Below are 24710 nucleotides of genomic sequence, written 5' to 3' on the forward strand. Positions count from 1 at the left end.
ATTTAATCCATTTACATGTAAAGAAATTATTAATATATATGTTCCTACTGCCATTTTCTTAATTGTTTGGGGTTTGCTTTTGTAGATATTTTTCTTCTCTTGTATTTCGTGACTATGTAAGTCCCTTTAACATTTGTTGTAAAGCTGATTTGGTGGTACTGAATTTTCTTAACTTTCACTTGTCTGAAAAGCTTTTGATTTCACCATCAATTTTGAAAGAGATCCTTACCAGGTATAGTAATCTTGGCTGTAGATTTTTCCCTTTCAGTATTTTAAATATATTCTGCCATTCCCTTCTGACCTACAGAGTTTCTGCTGAAAGATCAGCTGTTAAACATATGGGGTTTCCCTTGTATGTTACTTGTTGCTTTTCCCTTGCTGCTTTTAATATTCTTTCTTTGTGTTTAGTCTTTGTTAGTTTGATTAGTATGTGTCTTGGCATGTTTCTCCATGGTTTTATCTTGTATGGGACTCTTTGCGTCTCTTGAACTTCACTGACTATTTCCTTTTCCATGTTGGGGAAATTTTCTATAATCTCTTCAAAATTTTTCTCATACCCTTTCGTTTTCTCTTCTTCTGGGACCCCTATAATTCGAATGTTGTTGGGTTTGATATTGTCCGTGAGGACTCTTGAGAGTATCCTCAGATCTTTTCACTTTTTTACTTTATTCTGCTCTTCAGAAGTTATTCCCACCATTTTATCTTCCAGCTCACTGATTCTCTCCTCTGCTTCAGATATTCTGCTACTGATTCCTTCTAGAGTATATTTAATTTCAATAATTGTGTTGTTTGTAAGTTTATTCTTTAATTCTCCCAGCTCTTTGTTAACTGACTCTTGCATTTTCTTCATTTTTCTTTCAAGGTTTTTGATCATTTTTACTATCATTATTCTGAATTCTTTTATAGGTAGTTTGCCTGTTTACGTCTTCATTTATTTGGACTTCTGTGTTTCTAATTTGTTCCTTCATTTGTTTAGCATTTCTCTGCCTTTTTATTATTATTCTTAACTTATTCTGTTTGAGGTCTCCTTTTCCCAGGCTTGAAGGTTGAATTCTTTCTTCGCTTTGGTTTTTGCCCTCCTAAGGCTGGACCAGTGGTTTGTGTAAGCTTCATATAGGGTGAGATTTGTGCTGAGATTTTTGTTGCTGTTTCTTTTTCCAGTTATGAGCAAGTGAGATGGTAATCCTGTCTGCTGATGATTGGGTTTGTATTTTTGTTTTGTTTCTTGTTTAGATGAGGCATCCTGCACAGGGTGCTACTGGTGGTTGGGTGATGCTAGGTCTTCTATTCAAGTGGTTGCCTTTGTGTCAGTTCACACTATTTGATACTCCCTAGGGTTTATAGTTCTCTGGTAGTCTAGGGTCTTGGAGTTAGTGCTCCAACTCCAAAGGCTCAGAGCTTGATCTCTTTTTTTTTTTGGCCACTTTGTGTAACAGGATGCTAGTTCCCCAACCAGGGACCGAGCCCATGTTCCCTGATATTCTTCTGGAAGAGAAGCCGCTGGAAGGAAACAGATATTCTGAAGCTTCTGTGAGCATCATAGAAAGATCTGACCACCACTATTTCTTCTCCATGCACTTACGTTTTTAAAACCAATTTCAAATTTGTTACTACTCTCTTCATCTCTGTTCATGCTTATTAAAAATTCTAGCTTTGACTCCAGGTTAAGAAATCCTGTACTAGATCAAAAGTCCTGAACAGGAGGAAATCGTTTTTGTCTTCCATTTTCAAAGGCTTGGGTGTCCCTTGCAGCTCAGCAAGTAAAGAATCCACTTGTCATGTACGAAACCTGGGTTAAATCCCTGGGTTGGGAAGATCTCCTGGAGAAGGGAAAGGCTATCCACTCCAGTATTCTGGCCTGGAGAGTTCCATGGACTATATAGGTGACGGGGTCACAAAGAGTCAGACACGACTAAGCGACTTTCACTTTCACTTTTTCAAAGGTTTAGGACTAAAGCCCAGAAAATAATAAGGAACGCTATCAACATATATATAATTTTCTTAAACAGTTTAGAAACAAATCCTGGAAATATTTTCTGAAAGGTTCTGCTTTATACATGATTAGTTAGTATATACAGTAAGAAACTACAACAGCACATAATCCAAATTTACTGAGGTGGACAAATGAAGAAATGCTAAGAAATCTCATTTATACCTCAATACATCTTTATTTATGCTTCCCTAAGGGCACAGCATTAAAGAATCTGCCTGCCAATGCAGGAAATACCAGTTTGATGCCTGGGTAGGGAAGATCCCCTGGAGAAGGAAACGGCAACCCACTCAAGTATTCTCTTGTTTTAAAATTTTATTTATTTTTTATTTGATGGACGACTGCTTTACAATTCTGTGGTGGTAAAGAATCCATGGAATTCTCCAGGCAAGAATACTGGAATGGATTGACATTCCCTTCTCCAGAGGATCTTCCTGACCCAGGGATTAAATCTGGGTCTCCTTCATTGTAAGCAGATTGTTTACCTTCTGAGCCACCAGAGAAGCCCTAAGAACTAGACTGACTCAGGGAAGAATCAGAAACTCACTTTAATGTTAATATCTTTTCTCCTGAAAATACTGACAAGCAGAACAAGAAAATATTGACAAATAGCAGAACAAGATTGTCTTCACTTGCTCATTTTTCCACTGTGGTTGGTAAACAGTAGATAAATGTAAATGTAGATGTATCTTTGAGAAACAGTAGACAATGCTTAATACTTCAAAATCTATGCAACACAAAAACTGCAAGGTATAGAGTTTATGTTTGGAACTTTGTTACAACTGCTGTCAAATGAGCAAAGCATTTTAAGGCACTAAACTGATTATGAAATAGTCTGGAACAGTTCCAAATGTCAGTTTAAGATATGCACAAATAATAATGATATGGGACCATGAATCTTAAACAATAAAGGAGCTGAAAAATAACCCAGTCAAATATCTAAAATGGATCGATGATTATTGTATAAAAATTTAATCATTTATGGGAGAAACCTTGGGTTATAAAATCAAACATTTCTGAAGTTAAAATTAAGCTACTCTGATTCTAAGGTGTGTACCCTGGTATGTTAATACCATGACTAAAGTAACTATTTCATTTATTCAATTACTATTTGAAGTTCTATGTAAAACCTAACACAGGATAAAAAATATATATATAGGTTTCTTTTCTTTTATTGGCATAATTCTGATGCAAGTTCAAACTCTCTTGTTAAATGTTTTCTTCACATTTTATTAAATTTCATTACATTTGTAATATTAAGAAAGTCACAAAAAATACTAGTGACAAAGTATATACAGATATTTTAATATAATAAAACATCACTATCAGCTATAATAGAGGTAAGCTGAAGAATAAACCCTGACAGTTTGTGGACAGTCTTTTTAAAAAAAATTAAAATGTGTTTAGACAACTAAATTAATATTCCCTTTTAAGTGAGAAGCATATGTGTTGGTAGTTTGACCACATTGATATGGCCATTATGCAAGCCCAAATGAAGCCAAATTTTTTTCTCATCAATAAGTAGTACTAACAGATAATTCAGGATGAAGGTGATACTTCTTTCTTTGTAATGTATTGAGAAACAGCTCTTTCTGACCAAAATTCACCTAAGGCTTCAAAAGGTAGTCTATCACGTTTAAATGATTCTAGAATGTCATCCTAACCTTTTATTTTAGACATAATCAAAGATGACATTAATTTGTCTGCCTTTAGAGAATCAGATTTCTTATCCTTGGACTAAGAGTTCAGTTCAGTCGCTCAGTCATGTTAGACTCTTTGCAACCCCGTGGACTGTAGCACACCAGTCTTCCCTGCCCATTACCAACTCCTGGAACTTGCTCAAACTCTTGTCCCTCGAGTCAGTGGTGCCATCCGACCATCTTGTCCTCTGTCATCCCCTTCTCCTCCTGCCTTCAATCTTTCCCAGAATGAGGGTCTTTTCCAATGAGTCAGTATTTCACATCAATCAGGTTGCCATGGTATTGAAGCGTCAGCATCAGTCCTTTCAATGAATATTCAGGATGGATTTCCTTTAGGATTGACTGGTTTGATCTTCTTGGTGTCCTACGGACTCTCAACAGTTTCCTCCAACACCACAGTTCAAAAGCATCAATTCTTTGGTGCTCAGCTTTCTTTATGGTCCAACTCTCACATCCATACATGACTACCAGAAAAACCATAGCTATGACTAGATGGACCTTTGTCAGCAAAGTAGTATCTCTGCTTTTTAATATGCTGTCTAGGTTTGTCATAGCTTTTCTTCCAAGGAGCAAGCATCTTTTAGTTTAAAGGCTGCAGTCACCAACTGCAATGACTTTGGAGCCCAAAAGAAGAGTCTGTCATCGTTTCCACTCTTATCCCATCTATACGTCATGAAGTGATAGGACCAGATGCCATGATCTTCATTTTCTCAGAGTTAAGTTTTAAGTCAGCATTTTCATTCTCCTCTTTCACTTTCAACAAGAGGCTCCTTAGTTCCTTTTTGCTTTATGCCATAAGGGTGGTGTCATCTGCATATCTGTGATTACTGATATTTTTCCCTGCAATCTTGATTTCAGCTTGTGCTTCATCCAGCCCAGCATTTCACATAATGTACACTCTGCATATAAGTTAAATAAGCAAGGTGATAATATACAGCCTTGACTTACTCCTTTCCAATTTGTAACCAGTCTGTTGTTTCATGTCCAGTTCTGTTGCTTCTTGACCTGAATACAGATTTCTCAAGAGGCAGGTTGGGTGGTCTGGTATTCCCATCTCTTTCAGGATTTTCCACAGTTTTGTTGTGATCCACACAGGCTTTGGCATAGTCAATGATGTAGAAGTAGGTGTTTTTCTGTAATTCTGTTGCATTTTCCATGATCTAACGGATGTTGGCAATTTGATATCTGGTTCTTCTATCTTTTCTAAATCCAGCTTGAACATCTGGAAGTTCACGATTCACATAATGTTGAAGCCTAGCTTGGAGAATTTTGAGCATTACTTTCCTAGAGTGTGAGGTAAGTGCATTGTGCGGTAGCTTGAACATTCTTTGGAATCGCCTTTCTTTGGGCTTGGGATGAAAACTGACATTTTCTATTCCTGTGGCCATGCTGAGTTTTCCAAATTTGCTGGCATACTGAGTGCAGCACTTTCACCACATCATCTTTTAGGATTTGAAATAAATCAGCTGGAATTCCATCACCTCCATAAGCTTTGTTCCTAGTGATGCTTCCTAAGGCCCACTTGACTTCACACTCCAGGATATCTGGCTCGAGGTGAGTGATCACATCATGGCTATCTGGGTCATTAAGATCTTTTTGTATAGTTCTTCCGTGTATTCTTGCCACCTTTTCTTAGTATATTTTGCTTCTGTTAGGTCCATACTGTTTCTGACCTTTATTGTGCTTATCTTTGCATGAAACGTTCCCTTGGTATCTCTAATTTTCTTGAAAACATCTCTAGTCTTTCCCATTCTATTGTTTTCCTCTATTTCTTTGCACTGATTCACTTATGAAGGCTTTCTTATCTCTTCTAGCTATTCTTTGGAACTCTGCATTCATACGGATATATCTTTTCCTCCGTTGCCTTTTTGTTCTTTTCTTTTCTCAGCTATCCATAAGGCCTCCTCAGACAACCATTTTGCCTTTTTGCATTTCTTCTTAATTAAACTTCACCTTTTATTTTAAGCACAATCAAAGATGACATTATTGTGTCTGCTTTTACAGAATCAGATTTCTTATCCAAGGACTAAGAATAAGAAGGACTATTAGAAATGGGTCTTCAAAAGAGGTTGGGATACAAAGCCAGAAAGAAAGACAGTCCTAGGAAAAGAACTGTTAGGATGGAGACAAGTAGGTGAGAAGAACTGGATGGTGGTAAAGAAAGTATACTATCTGCCTTGAGTCAAGACTCAAATTTCACCCCAGAAGTGGTCTGAACACTGTTCTCTGACTCTACCCACTATAAACATATGCTGGGGTGTATATTGAGTTTCCCAGTCCTAGATTTCTGCCTTCTTGTACTTCCCAACTTCCTCCTGATGCTGATCAGCAGGACTGCAATGCTAATAACCATGGCCAGCAGGACCATCACAGTGACTGGAACTAGCTTTCAAAGTTTCATGGGGCTTGGGTTGGATTTCTTATCCATGTAGAGATCACCTGCAGGGGACTTCCAAATAAGTGCACAATGAGACTTCTAAACCTAGAAGAGCAATTCAACCCTACCCTTGTCTCAAAATAGGCAGAGCTAGGAATTCCATCTCATACAATGTCCATCTCATCTAGGGTCTTCTAAAAAGTGCTCTGTTGCTGCTTAATGTAGATGGTGCGCTGCTTGCAGTGTCAGCTTGTAGTGCCAGTTGGAATTTAGCCAGCAGCAGTCACAAAAGAAATCACTGCAGCTCAACTTCCCCGTCTAAGTTTAAAAGCCACAGGCATCCTAGCAGTGATGTTGCTGCAATAGGGTGTTTTGTAGAAGACTCAGATCTTCTTTTTCCAACTCATGGATGCCACGCACGTTCACCAACAGGATTTCATCTAGTTGCACTGGTAGGCCTTCAAACAAAATTTCCATCACATTTGGGGCTCTGCAGGCAATCAATGTCCACAAAGGTATGCTTGCTAGACCTTACTTACCAGGCTTTGACCATTCTTGTGGCCATTCATGCACGGTTTATCTACAGGGACTAAGAGGTTTAAAATGAAGCAGTTCATCTCAAGACTCCAGTGCCTGGCACCAGCAAGACTTCCTCCCTCACCACATCCCTAAAACATCAACTTACTCATGGAATATGTAATGTCTAATGTGGCTAGCTGTCATCATTAGTAGAAATATTAGGTCCACAAGGGTCAAGACAGAGGAATGAGAAATAGGATTGAAAAGATAATCACTGGATTAAAATAGTACCCAATGTCTGCTACCTTGGGTAAAGACTATAATTGTGCTGCTATGGTAACTTTCTATTATGTAATATCCATTTTTTATAAATATAGAAATGTACAGCTGTTAAAGATATGATTACATATTTCTTAATGATTATTGAAGTATTAAAATATATTAACAGTTTTGATGGTCTGTCAGTCTACCTACTGCCATTGCAAAGACCACCTAAGATATTTTACATATAAGAGACATTATTGTTGAAACAATGGCTATTTTCAGTTTTCCACATTTACCGTCACCTTAACTTAATCTAAATGTTTTATGTTGAGTTTAGATGTTTTATTATGATACTGTTAAAAATCAGAATAAATCTTTTTTTTTCCCATGATTTTTAAGTCCTATACCCAATATCCTGCCACTGTAGTGTTTGTACTAATAAGCAGGTATTTCTTATATTACACTCATACATTGATCCTATTCAAGTACTTATGTATTTGCTTAGTTTTATAATGTTTCACTCCTCATCATCATCGTAGTATTTCCTTCTCTCAATATTTCCTGACCATGTTTGTTATAAAGTTTCATTTCATGCAAATAGTTCTAATTTTAGTATATGTGCTACCGAAGTGAGCACATTTCACGCAATAGTTCTAAGTTCTCCTCTTCATTTCACGCAATAGTTCTAAGTTCTCCTAATAGTATTTGTCTCCTAAGGTTTGTTTCATTACCAATTCTTCTATAATTACACTTCTTACGACATTCTTCAGCTATTTTAATACTTCTTCAAACTTTTAAGCTTTTAATGAACATTCAGACATTAAAAAACTATTAATGTTTATCCATTCAATTAACAGCTCAGAAAAGTATTCAATTCTCAGACAGTCACTAACTAACTGTCAGTTCAAACACAAGTTAACAGGTGTGATTTTAATAAACTCATAGGTGCTTTTTCACTATCCTTCGTGTTGTCATAAAGTAAGTAAAACTCACCTACACAAAGTTTGGGGGAGAACTCCCCTGCATTTGATACCTTGAGATTTGGCATCTAACCCATTTCTAAGTTGGGTACTAGAAGAAACAAATGCCCTGTAGAAGTTTATACTTTTATTTAGCATCAGAACAGTTTCCTCCCTAAAAGAAAGAGAATGACTAATCACAGACTAACACCCTAAGATACCTGTGTCTTTCCCAATCACAACTTCAACAGAAAAAAACAGTTTTATCTTCATAGTCATCTGTCAAAAGCAAACAGGAAACTAATCTGTGCCATTGAGTATACTTCATTTACAGGCTTAATGCACTTCCTTATTCACAAAATTTATTATATCAGTACATTAAGACCAAATGGAGTTTTCCTAGCATTAATCAACAGTTTGTAATAGTATATTAACAGATCATTTTACTTTTATGCAGAATTTCCTCTCCCATCTATGGTCTATGAAGGGAAGGGTCAGACAAGCTTAGCTCATACTATATCTCTTGTACCTAATCCAATGCCTTAAACAAGAGCTCTCAATGAATTTCTGTTGAAGAATCACCTGTAGCCCAACTTTTTTAGATGAAGTCTGGGGGTACAAAATGCAAATGCCAATAGATTATAGAAATTCATTAAAATGCTACTTCATAACTACTAAAGCAACAAAAAACAGAATAATAGCTTGAATGTTCCAAAATTCAGTATGTAGTCAGTGTCACGCACCTAAATGGCAAAATTTCCAAATCAAACTATTCCCACACCCATCACTAACACCTATATTCTTACAAAGGTCCATTCAGTGAATATCCTCAAGTCAAACAAATAGGAATTACCTGAGATTCTGTCCTCTTTCTCATTTTTCAGAAGCATCTTGCAGCCTTCATATTGATAGAATCAACCCCTTTCTCTTCCTCTTCCCCTTCACTGACACTATAAATTCAAACTTTCATTACTTACGAATTGGATCAATTTTAAAAAAAAAAGAGCCTCCTAACTAGTGTCTCTCCTTCCAGCCTCACACACCCCAAATCATCACCTAAACTGTTTCCAGAAAGGTACTTCTAAAAATGCTAATATGATCCTGTCATTTTCATACTAAAATGCTATTGATTTCACAAAAAGGTCAGTGTTTAGAATCTAGCCTCTTTTAGCTCTATTTTTACTGGACATGTTACGGCTTCCATTGCAGGGGTAGAGATTTTATCTTTGTGCGCTGCATTTCTGCTGTCAGTTCCCTCTGCTACTGCCTAGCTAACTCCTTCTCATCCTTCAAGTCTCAGATCAAATTTCAGTTATACAGGCAAGACTTCCATGATAACCCTGTCCTCTAGACAGGCTCAAGTGAATTTTTAGTGTTTTCAACCTATTCTATATATCTGTTTTATTATTCTGTAATGGTACCTCATTGAGGTTTTGATTTGCAGTCAATGTATGGCAAAAACCACTACAATACTGTACAGTAATTAGCCTCCAACTAATAAAAATAAATGGGGGAAAAAAAGTATTCTGTAATACCTGTTTCCCATGAGAGAAAAACTGTGATTTTATTTGTATACATTCAGGAACTATCATCCAATTACAGGACGCATGTAACAAATATCTATTAAGCCAGTAAAATTGATTTTTCACAATTCCAATAATGAGAAAAAACTAAAATACAAAATGGTCATAAATAGTTGTAAGAATCAAAGGTTGTGGAATGCTGGATAAATAAAAAACTAGGGTTTTAAAAACCAATCTTACCAAAACCTTCACATCGCTCTTCTCCAAAGGGGAAGGGATACAATCATTTTTCAAATATACTGGCAATATAAGTCCTCCTTTTGGAAAGCATTTCAGAAATACTATGACTTTTATTTCAAATAATAAGATAGATAAGAAGGTATAGACCATCCAGTTTCAACAACAGTTAATATTTTACAGCCATATTTGTTTCTTTCTGCTTCTTTTTTCAGTTATTGCTATAGCAATCCAAATACACCTGTCTGATCCCTTTAGGCATGTGTTTATATAAGTAGCACTATATATTATGTATCATTTTGCAGCTTACTTTTGTCCCTTAAAATGTATTTCCAAAATGTGTCCATAATGGTACCTAAAGCTCTAGTTCACACTGGTTTTAACTGCTACAGAAAATTTAACTGTCTGAATATACCACATTTTATTTATCAATTGTTCTGTTGACAGACTTTTACTTCCTTTGTCTTTCTTTTCACCATTACAAATTAACAATAAAAATTACTGTATGAGCCTCATCTATAAAACAACATAAAAGTTTCTCTAGAAGTTATATCTAGGAATTAAATTCCCTTTCTTCAAAGTATCCCAGTTACAAAAAGAAAGACATAAGAAAGAAAAAGGTGTTGCCCACAGTATAGGTATTCATTAAACAGTTGCTAAATGAAGGAAACATGAATAGATCATTTAACTTTTCTTAATACTGTCAAATTTTTCTCCAAAGGGGTTATACAGATTTGTACTCTCACGAGGTGGTACTCTGCATCCTTCCTAACTTTTAGTACTTTCCAGATATTTTTATGTTACTCAAATGAAGACTATGAAACAGAATTTTATTCTATTTCATGCAAATTTTTTTCCTTTTTTTTTTTTTTTTCATTTATTTTGATTAGCTGGAGGCTGATTACTTTACAATATTGTAGTGGTTTTTGCCATACATTGACATGAATCACCCATGCATTCCCCATCCTGATCCCCCCTCCCCCCTCCCGCTCCATCCCATCCCTCTGGGTCTTTCCAGTGCACCAGCCCTGAGCACTTGTCTCATGCATCCAACCTGGGCTGGTGATCTGTTTCACCCTTGATAGTATATTTGATTTAACGCTATTCTCTCAGAACATCTCACCCTCAGCTTCTCCCACAGAGTCGAAAAGTCTGTTCTGCACATCTGTGTCTCCTTTTCTGTTTTGCATATAGGGTTATCATTACCATCTTTCTAAATTCCATATATATGTGTTAGTATACTGTATTGGTCTTTATCTTTCTGGCTTACTTCACTCTGTATAATGGGCTCCAGTTTCATCCATCTCGTTAGAACTGATTCAAATGAATTCTTTTTAATGGCTGAGTAATATTCCATAGTGTATATGACGATAGCTTCCTTATCCATTTATCTGCTGATGGGCATCTAGGTTGCTTCCATGTCCTGGCTATTATAAACAGTGCTGCGATGAATATTGGGGTGCACGTGTCTCTTTCAGATCTGGTTTCCTCAGTGTGTATGCCTCAGTGTGTATTGCTGGGTCATATGGCAGTTCTATTTCCAGTTTTTAAAGAAATCTCCACACTGTTCTCCATAGTGGCTGTACTAGTTTGCATTCCCACCAACAGTGTAAGAGGGTTCCCTTTTCTCCACACCCTCTCCAGCATTTATTGCTTGTAGACTTTTGGATAGCAGCCATCCTGAATGGCGTGTAATGGTACCTCATTGTGGTTTTGATTTGCATTTCTCTGATAATGAGTGATGTTGAGCACCTTTTCATGGGTTTGTTAGCCATCTGTATGTCTTCTTTGGAGAAATGTCTGTTTAGTTCTTTGGCCCATTTTTTGATTGGGTCATTTATTTTTCTGGAATTGAGCTGCAGGAGTTGCTTGTATATTTTTGAGGCTAATCCTTTGTCTGTTGCTTCGTTTGCTATTATTTTCTCCCATTCTAAAGGCTGTCTTTTCACTTTGTGTATAGTTTCCTTTGTTATGCAAAAGGTTTTAAGTTTCATTAGGTCCCATTAGTTTATTTTTGCTTTTATTTCCAATATTCTGGGAGGTAGGTCAGAGAGGATCCTGCTGTGATTTATGTCAGAGAGTGTTTTGCCTATGTTCTCCTCTAGGAGTTTTATAGTTTCTGGTCTTACATGTAGATCTTTAATCCATTTTGAGTTTATTTTTGTGTATGGTGTTAGAGTGTTCTAATTTCATTCTTTTACAAGTGGCTGACCAGTTTTCCCAGCACCACTTGTTAAAGAGGTTGTCTTTCTTCCATTGTATATTCTTGCCTCCTTTGTCAAAGATAAGGTGTCCATAGGTACATGGATTTATCTCTGGGCTTTCTATTTTGTTCCATTGATCTATCTTTCTGTCTTTGTGCCAGTACCATACTGTCTTGATGACTGTGGCTTTGTAGTAGAGCCTGAAGTCAGGCAGGTTGATTCCCCAGTTCCATTCTTCTTTCTCAAGATTTCTTTGGCTATTTGAGGATTTTTGTATTTCCATACAAATTGTGAATTATTTGTTCTAGTTCTGTGAAGAATACCGTTGGTAGCTTGCTAGGGATTGCATTGAATCTATAGATTCCTTTGGGTAGTATAGTTATTTTCACAATATTGATTCTTCCAATCCATGAACACAGTACATTTCTATTTGTGTCCTCTTTTATTTCTTTCATCAGTGTTTTATAGTTTTCTATATATAGGTTTTTCATTTCTTTAGGTAGATATACTCCTAAGTATTTTATTCTTTTTGTTGCAGTGGTGAATGGTATTGTTTCCTTAATTTCTCTGTTTTCTCATTGTTAGTGTATAGGAATGCAAGGGATTTCTGTGTCTTAATTTTATATCCTGCAACATTACTGTATTCATGATTAGCTCTAGTAATTTTCTGGTAGAGTCTTTAGGGTTTTCTATGTAGAGGATCATGTCGTCTGCAAACAGTGAGAGTTTCACTTCTTCTTTTTCCTATCTGGATTCCTTTTATTTCTTTTTCTGCGCTGATTGCTGTGGCCAACACTTCCAAAACTATGTTGAATACCAGTGGTGAGAGTGGGCACCCTTGTCTTGTTCCTGACTTTAAGGGAAATGCTTTCAATTTTTCACCATTGAGGATAATGTTTGCTGTGGGTTTGTCATATATAGCTTTTATTATGTTGAGGTATGTTCCTTCTATTCCTGCTTTTTGGAGAGTTTTTATCATAAATGGATGGTGAATTTTGTCAAAGGCCTTTTCTGCATGTATTGAGATAATCATATGGTTTTTATCTTTCAATTTGTTGATGTGGTGTATTACATTGATTGATTTGCAAATATTAAAGAATCCTCGCATTCCCGGGATAAAGCCCACTTGGTCATGATGTATGATCTTTTTAATATGTTGTTGGATTCTGTTTGCTAGAATTTTGTTAAGGATTTTTGCATCTATGTTCATCAGTGTTATTGGCCTGTAGTTTTCTTTTTTTGTGGCATCTTTGTCTGGTTTTGGTATTAGGGTGATGGTGGCCTCATAGAATGAGTTTCAAAGTTTGCCTTCTTCTGCAATTTTCTGGAAGAGTTAGTAAGGTAGGTGTTAGCTCTTCTCTAAATTTTTGGTAGAATTCAGCTGTGAAGCCATCTGGTCCTGGGCTTTTGTTTGCTGGAAGATTTTTGATTACAGTTTCGATTTCCATGCTTGTGATGGGTCTGTTAAGATCTTCTATTTCTTCCTAGTTCAGTTTTGGAAAGTTATACTTTTCTAAGAATTTGTCCATTTCTTCCAAGTTGTCCATTTTATTGGCATAGAGCTGCTGGTAGTAGTCTCTTATGATCCTTTGTATTTCAGTGTTGTCTGTTGTGATTGCTCCATTTTCATTTCTAATTTTGTTGATTTGGTTCTTCTCCCTTTGTTTCTTGATGAGTCTGGCTAACGGTTTGTCAATTTTATTTACCTTTTCAAGAAACCAGCTTTTAGCTTTGTTGATTTTTGCTATGGTCTCTTTTATTTCTTTTGCATTTATTTCTGCCCTAATTTTTAAGATTTCTTTCCTTCTACTAACCCTGGGGTTCTTCATTTCTTCCTTCTCTAGTTGCTTTAGGTGTAAAGTTAGGTCATTTATTTGACTTTTTTCTTGTTTCTTGAGGTAAGCCTGTAATGTTATGAACCTTCCCCTTAGCACTGCTTTTACAGTGTCCCATAGGTTTTGGGTTGTTGTGTTTTCATTTTCATTTGTTTCTATGCATATTTTGATTTCTTTTTTGATTTCTTCTATGATTTGTTGGTTATTCAGAAGCGTGTTATTTACCCACCATTTTTTAATAGATTTTTCCCTGTAATTGAGATCTAATCTTACTGCATTGTGGTCAGAAAAGATGACTGGAATGATTTCAATTTTTTTGAATTTACCAAGGCTAGTTTCATGGCCCTGGATGTGATCTATTCTGGACAAGGTTCCATGTGCACTTGAGAAAAAGATGAAACTGATTGTTTTTGGGCGAAATGTCCTACAGATATCAATTAGGTCTAGCTGGTCCATTGTGTCATTTAAAATTTGTGTTTCCTTGATAATTTTCTGCTTAGTTGATCTATCCATAGGTGTGAGTGGGATATTCAAGTCTCCCACTATTATTGCGTTATTCTTAATTTGCCTTCATTCTTGTTAGCATTTGCCTTACATATTGTGGTGCTCCTACGTTGGGTGCATATATATTTATAATTGTTATATCTTCTCCTTGGATTGATACTTTGATCATTATGTAGTGTCCTTCTTTGTCTCTTTTCACAGCCTTTATTTTAAAATCTGTTTTATCTGATAAGAGTATTGAGACTCCTGCTTTCTTTTGGTCTCCGTTTGCGTGAAGTATTTTTTTCCAGCCCTTTGCTTTCAGTCTGTATGTGTCCCTTGTTTTGAGGTGGGTCTCTTGTAGACAGCATATATAGGGGTCTTGCTTTTGTATCCATTCAGCCAGTCTTTGTCTTTTGGTTGGGGCATTCAACCCCTTTACATTTAAGGTAATTACTGATAAGAATGGTCCCGTTGCCATTTGCTTTGTTTTGGGTTCGCGTTCAGACAACGTTTCTGTGTTTCCTGTCTAGAGAAGATCCTTTAGCATTTGCTGAAGAGCTGGTTTGGTGGTGCTAAATTCTCTCAAGTTTTGCTTGTCTGTAAAGCTTTTGAACTCTCCTTCATATCTGAATGAGATCCTTGCTGGGTACAGTAATCTAGGCTGTAGGTTATTCTCTTTCACTACTTTAAGTATGTCCTGCCATTCCCTTCTGGCCTGAAGAGTTTCTATTGAAAGGTCAGCTGTTATCCTTATGGGAATTCCCTTGTGTGTTATTTGTTTTTTCTCCCTTGCTGCTTTTAGTATTTGTTCTTTGTGTTTGATCTTTGTTAATTTGATTAATATGTGTCTTGGGGTGTTTCGCCTTGGGTTTATCCTGTTTGGGACTCTCTGGGTTTCTTGGACTTGTGTCACTATTTCCTTCCCCATTTTGGGGAAGTTTTCAGCTATTATCTCCTTGAGTATTTTCTCATGGCCTTTCTTTTTGTCTTCTTCTTCTGGGACTCCTATGATTCGAATGTTGGCATGTTTCACATTGTCCCAGAGGTCCCTGAGGTTGTCCTCATTTCTTTTAATTCTTTTTTTTTTTTTCCTCTCTGCTTCATTTATTTCCACCATTTAATCTTCTACCTCACTTATCCTATCTTCTGCCTCCGTTATTCTACTGTTGGTTCCCTCCAGAGTGTTTTTGATCTTATTTATTGAATTATTAATTTTTAATTGACTCTTTTTTATTTCTTCTAGGTCCTTGTTAAACATTTCTTGCATCTTCTCAATCCTTGTCCCCAGGCTATTTATATGTAACTCTATTTTGTTTTCAAGATTTTGGATCATTTTTATTATCATTATTCTAAATTCTTTTTCAGGTAGATTCCCTATCTCCTCCTCTTTTGTTTGGCTTGGTGGGCATTTTTCATGTTCCTTTACCTGCTGGATATTTCTCTACCTTTTCATCTTATTTAGATTGCTGTGTTTGGAGTGGCATTTCTGTGTTCTGGTAGTCTGTGGTTCCTTTTTATTGTGGAGGTTTTTCCCAGTGGGTGTGGCTGGACGTTTGGCTTGTAGAGATTTGCTGGTTAGGGAAGCTTGCGTTGGTGTTCTGGTGGGGGGAGCTGGATTTCTTCTCTCTGAAGTGCACTGGAGTGTCCAGTAGTGAGTCCTGAGATGGGGCTATGGGTTTGGTGTGATTTGGGGCAGCCTGTATATTGACACTCAGGTCTATGTTCCTGAGTTGCTGGAGAATTTGTGTGGTATGTCTTGCTACGGAACTTATTGGCTCTTGGGTGGTGGTTGGTTTCAGTGTAGGTATGGAGGCTTTTGGAAGATCTCTTATTAATTAATGTTCCCTGTAGTCAGGAGTTCTCTGGTGTTCTAGGTTTTGGGCTTAAGCCTCTTGCCTCTGGATTTCAGTCTTATTCTTCCAGTAGCCTCAAGACTTCTCCATCCATACAACACTGATAATAAAACTTCTAGGTTAATGGTATTTCATGCCAAATTTTATTCATTCTTCCTTCCTATTTTCTTAAATGGCCTACTGTTTCCTCTAACATGTTCTAACTGCTTATTACTACTTTACAGAATGCTGATTTTTTTAATAGTGTTAATCTTCTTTCTAAGAGTTTTACTGAATACTCAGTAGTCCAATAATCTAGGTTATGTTGGAATTCCTACATAGACAATTGTATGTTCTGCAAACATGGATAATTTTATATTTTCAACTATTATACTGTAGTGCTTATTCCTGGGAATACATCTAAATTTCCCTGGTAAAAATGGTGGGACGTGAGCTACAAGGTTTTTCTGTGATAACCTTTACCAAGCTACAGAACTTACCTTTTCATGGTTGACTCAGAAAGTGTTACTGTTCACTGGGAGTATCAGTTATTATTTTATCAAATGATTTTTATAAACATTCTACATCACTTTTCCCTTTGATATGATTATTTGCTATATAATAGTAAAAGACTTTCTAACATTAAGCCACCCTTGCATTTCTCAGATAAAATCTGTAAGCTTTAAGTGTACTGAAGTCAAATTTCCAATATTTTGAATCAGTAGACCTTTCTATCATTTCTTTTTCTACTTAATTTCCATTTCTACTTTTTTTAATTCCTTTCTTCCTAATTACTTTAGGTTTGCTATTTTTCTTTCTCTAAATTGATGTTATTTTTGCTAATTAGTGCTTTTGCTGATATTACTTTTATTAACATTCAAATTTCAACTGTTTATTTAACTCTTTACTACATGAAATAATTAAAAGTTCCTTTCCAGATTTGTGACTATGATGTAATGTAGAAAAGGAATTTATTTTGTGTATTTTAATCTTACTTGCATTGCAGTCAGCCAAAAGGTTCAGGCCATCCTTAATGAAATATTTCAAGACTTTCTTTCAAGCCCCAATATTCTACAGTTATACTGTACAGGCACACCTAAGACCTACTAAGGATTTGGTTTCAGACCACTGCATCACAGCAAATATTACAATACAGTGAGTCACATGAATTGTTTTCTCAGTTTATATAAAAGTTATGTTCACATCATATTATATTACGTGTGCAGAAACATTTGTGTCTAAAAAATCATTGTAGTTACCTTAATTAAAAGATAATGCTGTTGGAAAAATGGTGTTTATAGACTTGTTCGATGAACGGTTGCCATAAGCCTTCAATTTGTGAAAAATGCAGTATCTGTGAAGCACAGGAAAAAAAAAACAACAACAAGGAATGCCTGTGTAATGATTCTCACTTATCTTACTTACTCCTGACAACAAACTCTAGATCCAAGGAAATGTAACTGAAAATTTCTACAAGACTACCTCGTCAAAACCTATGTCTCTTCTATTCCCTTGGAATTCTTCCCCTGCATATTTTGGAACCCTTTCAATCTACAGCAAAGTCACTCAACTGCTCTTTCATATTTACTTTTTTATTTCTGGGCTACATTCTGAACAAATGCCTAATGAATGCCAATTCTTGAATTCTTCCTTTGATGGCATCTAATGTAGCTTTTTAACCTCAGAAAAGTCTATTTACTAAGTTTATTTCCTCTTTAGTATTAGGTAGAATTTCTTTCATCTCTATGGAAACTTAAACATACTTCTTTTATTATTTACCCCTTCCTATGTTTTTGAGATTATCTCTGCTCCATCTACTCACTACATGGAGAACTAGATCGTACAGTGGGCTTAAAAAGAACTTCCTGCTCCAAGATGATACAGGAGATTTTTAAAGACTCCCTCCCCAACCAAGAAAGCAGTCAATTTAATTCAGGTCCTGATTATAAGGACTATGTCCATCCTCTCCTTTCCTGCATCACAATATCCAAAAAGTGGGGTTTTAGCATAAGCCAGTATCCAAACTAGGGCCATCCTAAGCAGTAAAGAAATCTCTATTAGTTAACTACATGGATGATAAGCATAAAGCAGAGTCTCACAGGTAACCTAAGATATTTATTAATATGATCCCCTTAAACACAAGCCTTAGCCTATGTATCAGTTATCAGTGGCTTTCTTCCATCTCCCTTCCAAGTATGGGGTCTCATCTTAGGCCCTGGCTTCATGTATTTTAAGCCTAACTTTATTCACACATGCTTCATGAAGCACCTTACATCCTTTAAACATACAAGATCCAAACTCTTGGCTCCAAGTATCTACTTCTGCCACCTTAAACCTAATGCTGACCACTAGGAATTTTTTTTCTATATAAACCACAGAAACATTTAGTTTCTAAACCCATTAATGTCTACCCTCTTTTTAGTACTTTGTCTTTCATTACTTTATATTTGAAATGAAGGGATAAATAATAAACACTGAAATTACTGTGCCAACTTCATTAAAAGACCTGCATTCATTTTTTAAACATGAATTTTTAAGCATTCCTCCCGCTCAGTGACCACTTTCAGGAATTTACATTACAAAGGATTCCTACAGGCAATATTTCATAGGGATATATAAAGATCTTCAAAGAAGTACTATTTTTAACAGAATAAAACTACGTTTAAATAGTTATCGTAAATATACTTATCCTTCTTAAACAATAAAGCAGTGCAAAAGAAAACTAATTAGATAAATCATGGCTCAGACATGTTATAGTATATAAACGTTAAAAACTGTAAGGTTAAAGATCTAAATGTAAGACCAGAAACTATAAAACTCCTAGAGGAGAACATAGGCAAAACACTCTCTGACATAAATCACAGCAGGATCCTCTCTGACCTACCTCCCAGAATATTGGAAATAAAAGCAAAAATAAACTAATGGGACCTAATGAAACTTAAAACCTTTTGCACAACAAAGGAAACTATACACAAAGTGAAAAGACAGCCTTTAGAATGGGAGAAAATAATAGCAAACGAAGCAACAGACAAAGGATTAACCTCAAAAATATACAAGCAACTCCTGCAGCTCAATTCCAGAAAAATAAATGACCCAATCAAAAAATGGGCCAAAGAACTAAACAGACATTTCTCCAAAGAAGACATACAGATGGCTAACAAACCCATGAAAAGGTGCTCAACATCACTCATTATCAGAGAAATGCAAATCAAAACCACAATGAGGTACCATTACACGCCGGGCAGAATAGCTGCTGCGGTAAAGTCTACAAACAATAAATGCTGGAGAGGGTGTGGAGAAAAAGGAACCCTCTTACACTGTTGGTGGGAATGCAAACTAGTACAGTCATTATGGAGAACAGTGTGGAGATTCCTTAAAAAACTGGAAATAGAACTCCCATACGACCCAGCAATCCCACTGCTGGGCATACACACTGAGGAAACCAGATCTGAAAGAGACACGTGCACCCCAATGTTCATCACAGCACTGTTTATAATAGCCAGGACATGGAAGCAACCTAGATGCCCATCAGCAGATGAATGGATAAGGAAGCTGTGGTACATATACACCATGGACTATTACTCGGCCATTAAAAAGAATTCATTTGAATCAGTTCTAACGAGATGGATGAAACTGGAGCCCATTATACAGAGTGAAGTAAGCCAGAAAGATAAAGAACATTACAGCATACTAACACATATATATGGAATTTAGAAAGATGGTAATGATAACCCTATATGCAAAACAGAAAAAGAGACACAGATGTGCAGAACAGACTTTTGGACTCTGTGGGAGAAGGCGAGGGTGGGATGTTTTGAGAGATCAGCATCGAAACATGTATATTATGTAGGGTGAAACAGATCACCAGCCCAGGCTGGATGCATGAGACAAGTGCTCAGGCCTGGTGCACTGGGAAGACCCAGAGGGATCAGGTAGAGAGGGAGGTGGGAGGAGGGATCGGGATGGGGAATACATGTAAATGCATGGGTGATTCATGTCAATGTATGGCAAAAACCACTACAATACTGTAAAGTAATTAGCCTCCAACTAATAAAAATAAATGGAAAAAAAGAATTGTAAGGTTAGTCCACTGGAAAAAAATGCCCACAACAGAATGCTGAATAAAATGGAAAAAATTACAGCAGTTTGTATATTAATTTGAATACAGCTAGGAAACAAAAACATAAAAAGAATAAGAGAAAAATCACAGCAAAGTAAAAAATGCATAGGGTCACTTTCAATAGAAAAATAGTGAGAAAAAGTTGAAAAAGTGAGTTAAAACCAAATTCTGGAAGGTACCAAGGTTCTGACTACTAATCTTTACCCTTTATAAAATATGAATCCAAAATAATTTAAAGAGAATAAAGTATGAAAACAACAATAGGTAAGAGTACTGTAGATGAAGAATACAGAAGACAGTCGGTGAAAAAGAAAAAAATCTTATACTCATCACTAGTGTATATCATGGAGAAGGCAATGGCAACCCACTCCAGTACTCTTGCCTGGAAAATCCCATGGATGGAGAAGCCTAGTACGCTGCAGTCCATGCGGTCACTAAGAGTCGGACAGGACTGAGCAACTTCACTTTCACACACTGGAGAAGGAAATTCAACCCACTCCAGCGTTCTTGCCTGGAGAATCCCAGGGATGGGGGAGTCTGGTGGGCTGCTGTCTATGGGGTTGCACAGAATTGGACACGACTGAAGCGACTTAGCAGCAGCAGCAGTGTATAGCGAAATCAAATGACTACATTTTGTTCACAATAAATATTGAAGATTTGATTCATATTAAGTAAAAGCCGGAAAAATAAACTTTTGCATGAAAAAAGAAAGCAAAATAATGAAATGCAATTTTTAAATTTAATTTCCTTGATTTTCTGCTTGTGTCTCTACCTACGGATGAGAGGCAATAAATAGATTTCCATTAGTATTTCTATAGCCTGTTAACAATTTTTCTATTGCAGTTTGTATCTGCAATGGAAACTATCAAGCTTAATGGCTAAAAATCACTTAATGTATTTCAAAATTATACTTATATACTTTAATGTTGTCCATTGCTTTGAATAACTGGGAATTCAATATTTCTTTCACCATTTAGCATCATCCCACCACTCCAGCACCGTCCCCTTCCCATACAAATTCCAAGATTCCTGAACAGATCAATCTGGTAACATACACCAAAGCCCTGTAAGGAATTCAAAAAGAAATACATATAAAAAATAAAAGGTATAGTAATGAAAAGTTGCCTGCTTTTGGTTCTAAAAGTAAATCGGTTTCATAAATTACCCAACTTTCACACTTACATTGAAAATGAAGTATCAAAAATGAGCAAATACAAAATTGAAAAATTTAACATACAATCATTAGTAATTAAAAAATGGAAATTAAAATAATGAATTACAGGCTTTATCTATATTGCCAAGTAATTCTTAAATATAATATATCCAATTGCTAGCTACACTTCTGGTGAAAGATAAACTAGTACAAAATCTGGAGAATAAAATGGTATTTATTACTACATAGTTAAGAAATATTCTTAAAATAATTTTACCTCTAGTCCTTTAAAATGAAAAGAAGATGTAAGGAACTAAATACAAATGATGCATAAATTTTAAAATATTCTAAAAGTGTAAACACACACTAAAGGAATCATAATACTTATAGTTTATCCTTAAAATGAATTAGTCAGAAGCCAATAAAGATGAGACTATTTAATGACACCTGTTGAGTGAATGAGGGCAGAAAAAACAGTGTAAGAAGTTATAAGAGATCACACAAACACAAGTATCCATAAAATATTAACTGTGGTTATTTCTAATTCACTACTTAAGCATTTTTTACACCCTTTCTTCTTTCAAATATTCTTCAATACACATGTTACTTACATTAAGTCAAATTCTAAAAATACACACATGATTGAGGCAATACAAATTCTCAAGCAATTCCTACTATATGCAAATTATTTTATTAAACATAATGCAATCTAAAATTTGTAATGTTAACTTACTATTAAACAATATGCCTTTCCTGACACTTTTCCAAAACAAGCAAAGAAAAACCTTTACTAACCTTGACTACACCATCAACAATTGTATAAAAATGTCAAAATGCACACTTAACAGGTTTTATATGTAATTGACCCTATATTGCTTTATTAGTAAGATAGAAAACTTAAAGTTTACCTGCATTGCACTTTTCCCCAGTTTCACCACTTCAAATAATGTGACAGGCTCCCCTTCACCATTCTGTTGAGGGTGCCCATTAGCTCTTCCACGGCCTGTTCCTCTAACCCCAGCTTCAATTCTACTCTTCTCTCCTGGTGATTTTCGAGGTTTCTTATTTGTAGACTGAATAAAATAAAGAGGAAAAGCAAAATTAAATGCAGGCATACCTGCCTTATGGAGAGTGATCTCAAATTATGTTTGAGCCTGTGAAAGGGAAGTTAGCACTATGATAGGTAAGAGATAATTTCAAAAGAAGCTTTACAATGTTTGTAATGATTTTTTAAAAAGTGCAAACAGCAAAGTACAAGTTAATTTATACAAGGTATGAAAAGAAAAAGATTTACTATTTTGTACAATAATGACAATGCTGTAACCCTGTCCCCAAACACGACCCCGTCTTAACATGTTCTTATTACCAACCTCAAGACTAGACTTCCTCAGAAATCATGTTCAACAGAATGCTACGTGCACAACTTGGCATGTTCATCTTCTCCTTCAACTTAAGTACTAAAATATTTCTTATTCAGTCATGCAACAAATATATATTGACAATTTTTGGAACCATCCCAAGTAATAAAAATATGGCAAATATTATGGCCTTCAAGTTTTTTTCAGTCAGTTCAGTTCAGTCGCTCAGTCATGTCTGACTCTTTGCCACCACATGGACTGAAGCACAATAGGCTTCCCTGTCGATCACCAACTCCCGGAGCTTGCTCAAACACGTCCATTGAGTCAGTGATGCCATCCAACCATCTCATCCTCTGTTGTCACCTTCTTCTCCCCTCTTCAATCTTTCCCAGCATCAGGGTCTTTTCCAGTGAGTCATTTCTTCTCATCAGATGGCCAAAGTATTGGAGTTTCACCTTCACATCAATCCTTCCAATGAACATTTAGCATTGATTTCCTTCAGGATTGACTGGTTTGATATCCCTGCTGTCCAAGGGACTCTCAAGAGTCTTCTCCAACCCCACAGTTCAAAAATATCAGTTCTTTGGCACTCAGCTTTCTTTATGGTGCAACTCGCACATCCATACATGACTGTAGGAAAAGCCATAGCTTTGACTAGACAGACCTTTGTTGGCAAAATAATGTCTCTGTTTTCTAATATGTTATCTAGGTTTGTCACAGCTTTCCTTCAAAGGGGCAAGCATCTTTTAATTTCATAGTGCAGTCACCATTTGCAGTGATTTTGGAGCCCAAAAAATAAAGCCTCTCACTATTTCCATTGTTTCCCCATGTATTTGCCATGAAGTGATGGGACCAGACGCCATGATCTTAGTTTACTGAATGCTGAGTTTTAAGCCAGCTTTTTCACTCTCCTCTTTCACTTTCATCAGAAGGCTCTTTAGTTCCTCTTCGCTTTCTGCCATAAGGGTGGTTATCAACTGCATATCTGAGATTAATAATATTTCTCCCAGGAAACTTGATTCCAGCTTATACTTCATCCAGCCCAGTATTTCTCATTACATACTCTGCAGAGAAGTTAAGTAAGCAGGGTGACAACAGACAGTCATGACGTACTCCTTTCCCAAGTTAGAACCAGTCCGTGATTTCATATATGGTTCTAACTGTTGCTTCTTGACCTGCATATGGATTTCTCAGGAGGCAGGTACAGTATTCCCATCTCTTTAAGAATTTTCTACAGTTTGCTGTGATGTACACAGTCACAGCATTTGAAATAGTCAATAAAGGAAAGTTTTGCTGGAATTCTCTTGCTTTTTCAATGATCCAATGTATGTTGGCAATTTGATCTCTGGTTCCTCTGCCTTTTCTAAATCCAGCTTGAACATCTGTACTCTTCATTTATTGTTGAACCTAGCCTGGAGAATCTGGAGCATTACTTTGCTACAGTGTGAGATGAGTGCAATTGTGCAGTAGTTTGAACTTTTTTAGCATTACTTTTCTCTGGGATTGGGATGAAAACTGACATTTTCCATTCCTGTGGCCATTCTGAGTTTTCCACATTTGCTGGCATATTGAGTGCAGCACTTTAACAGCATCATCTTTTAGGATCTGAAATAGCTCAACTGGAATTCCATCACCTCCACTAACATTGTTCCTAGTGATGCTTCCTAAGGCCCACTTGGCTTCACATTTCAGGATGTCTGGCTTGAGGTGAGTGATCATATCATCGTGGTTATCTGGGTCATTAACATCTTTTTGTATAGTTCTTCTGTGTATTCTTGCCACCAAATCTTCTATATTCTGCTTCTATTAGGTCCATACCATTTCTCTCCTTTATTGTGCCCATCTTTGCAAGAAATATTCCCTCAGTATCTCTAATCTTCAAGAGATCTCTAGTCTTTCCCATTCTATTGTCTTCCTCTATTTCTCTGCATTGATCACTATGGAAGGCTTTCTTATATCTCCTTGCTGTTTTTGGAACTCTGCATTCAGATGGATGTATCTTTCCTTTTCTCCTTTGCCTTTTGCTTCTCTTCTTTTCTCAGCTATTTCAAAGGCCTCCTCAGACAACCATTTTGCCTTTCTATATTTCTTTTTCTTGGGGATGGTTTTGATCAACACCTCCTGAACAATGTCACAAACCGCTGTCCATAGTT

General features: G+C 36.3%; 1 protein-coding gene across 1 annotated transcript in view; it reads right to left on the reverse strand.

Moving 5' to 3' along the window:
• STAG1 (stromal antigen 1) overlaps window positions 1-24710 on the reverse strand; it is a 499198-nt gene that overhangs the window by 310910 nt on the left and 163578 nt on the right. Inside the window, exon 4 of the mRNA XM_043874053.1 lies at window positions 22108-22272. Within this exon, the coding sequence (XP_043729988.1) occupies window positions 22108-22272 (165 nt within the window). The remainder of the gene's footprint in view (window positions 1-22107; window positions 22273-24710) is intronic.

The sequence above is a fragment of the Cervus elaphus genome, chromosome 19 (genome assembly GCF_910594005.1).
Source record: "Cervus elaphus chromosome 19, mCerEla1.1, whole genome shotgun sequence".
Taxonomy (NCBI): Eukaryota; Metazoa; Chordata; class Mammalia; order Artiodactyla; family Cervidae; genus Cervus; species Cervus elaphus.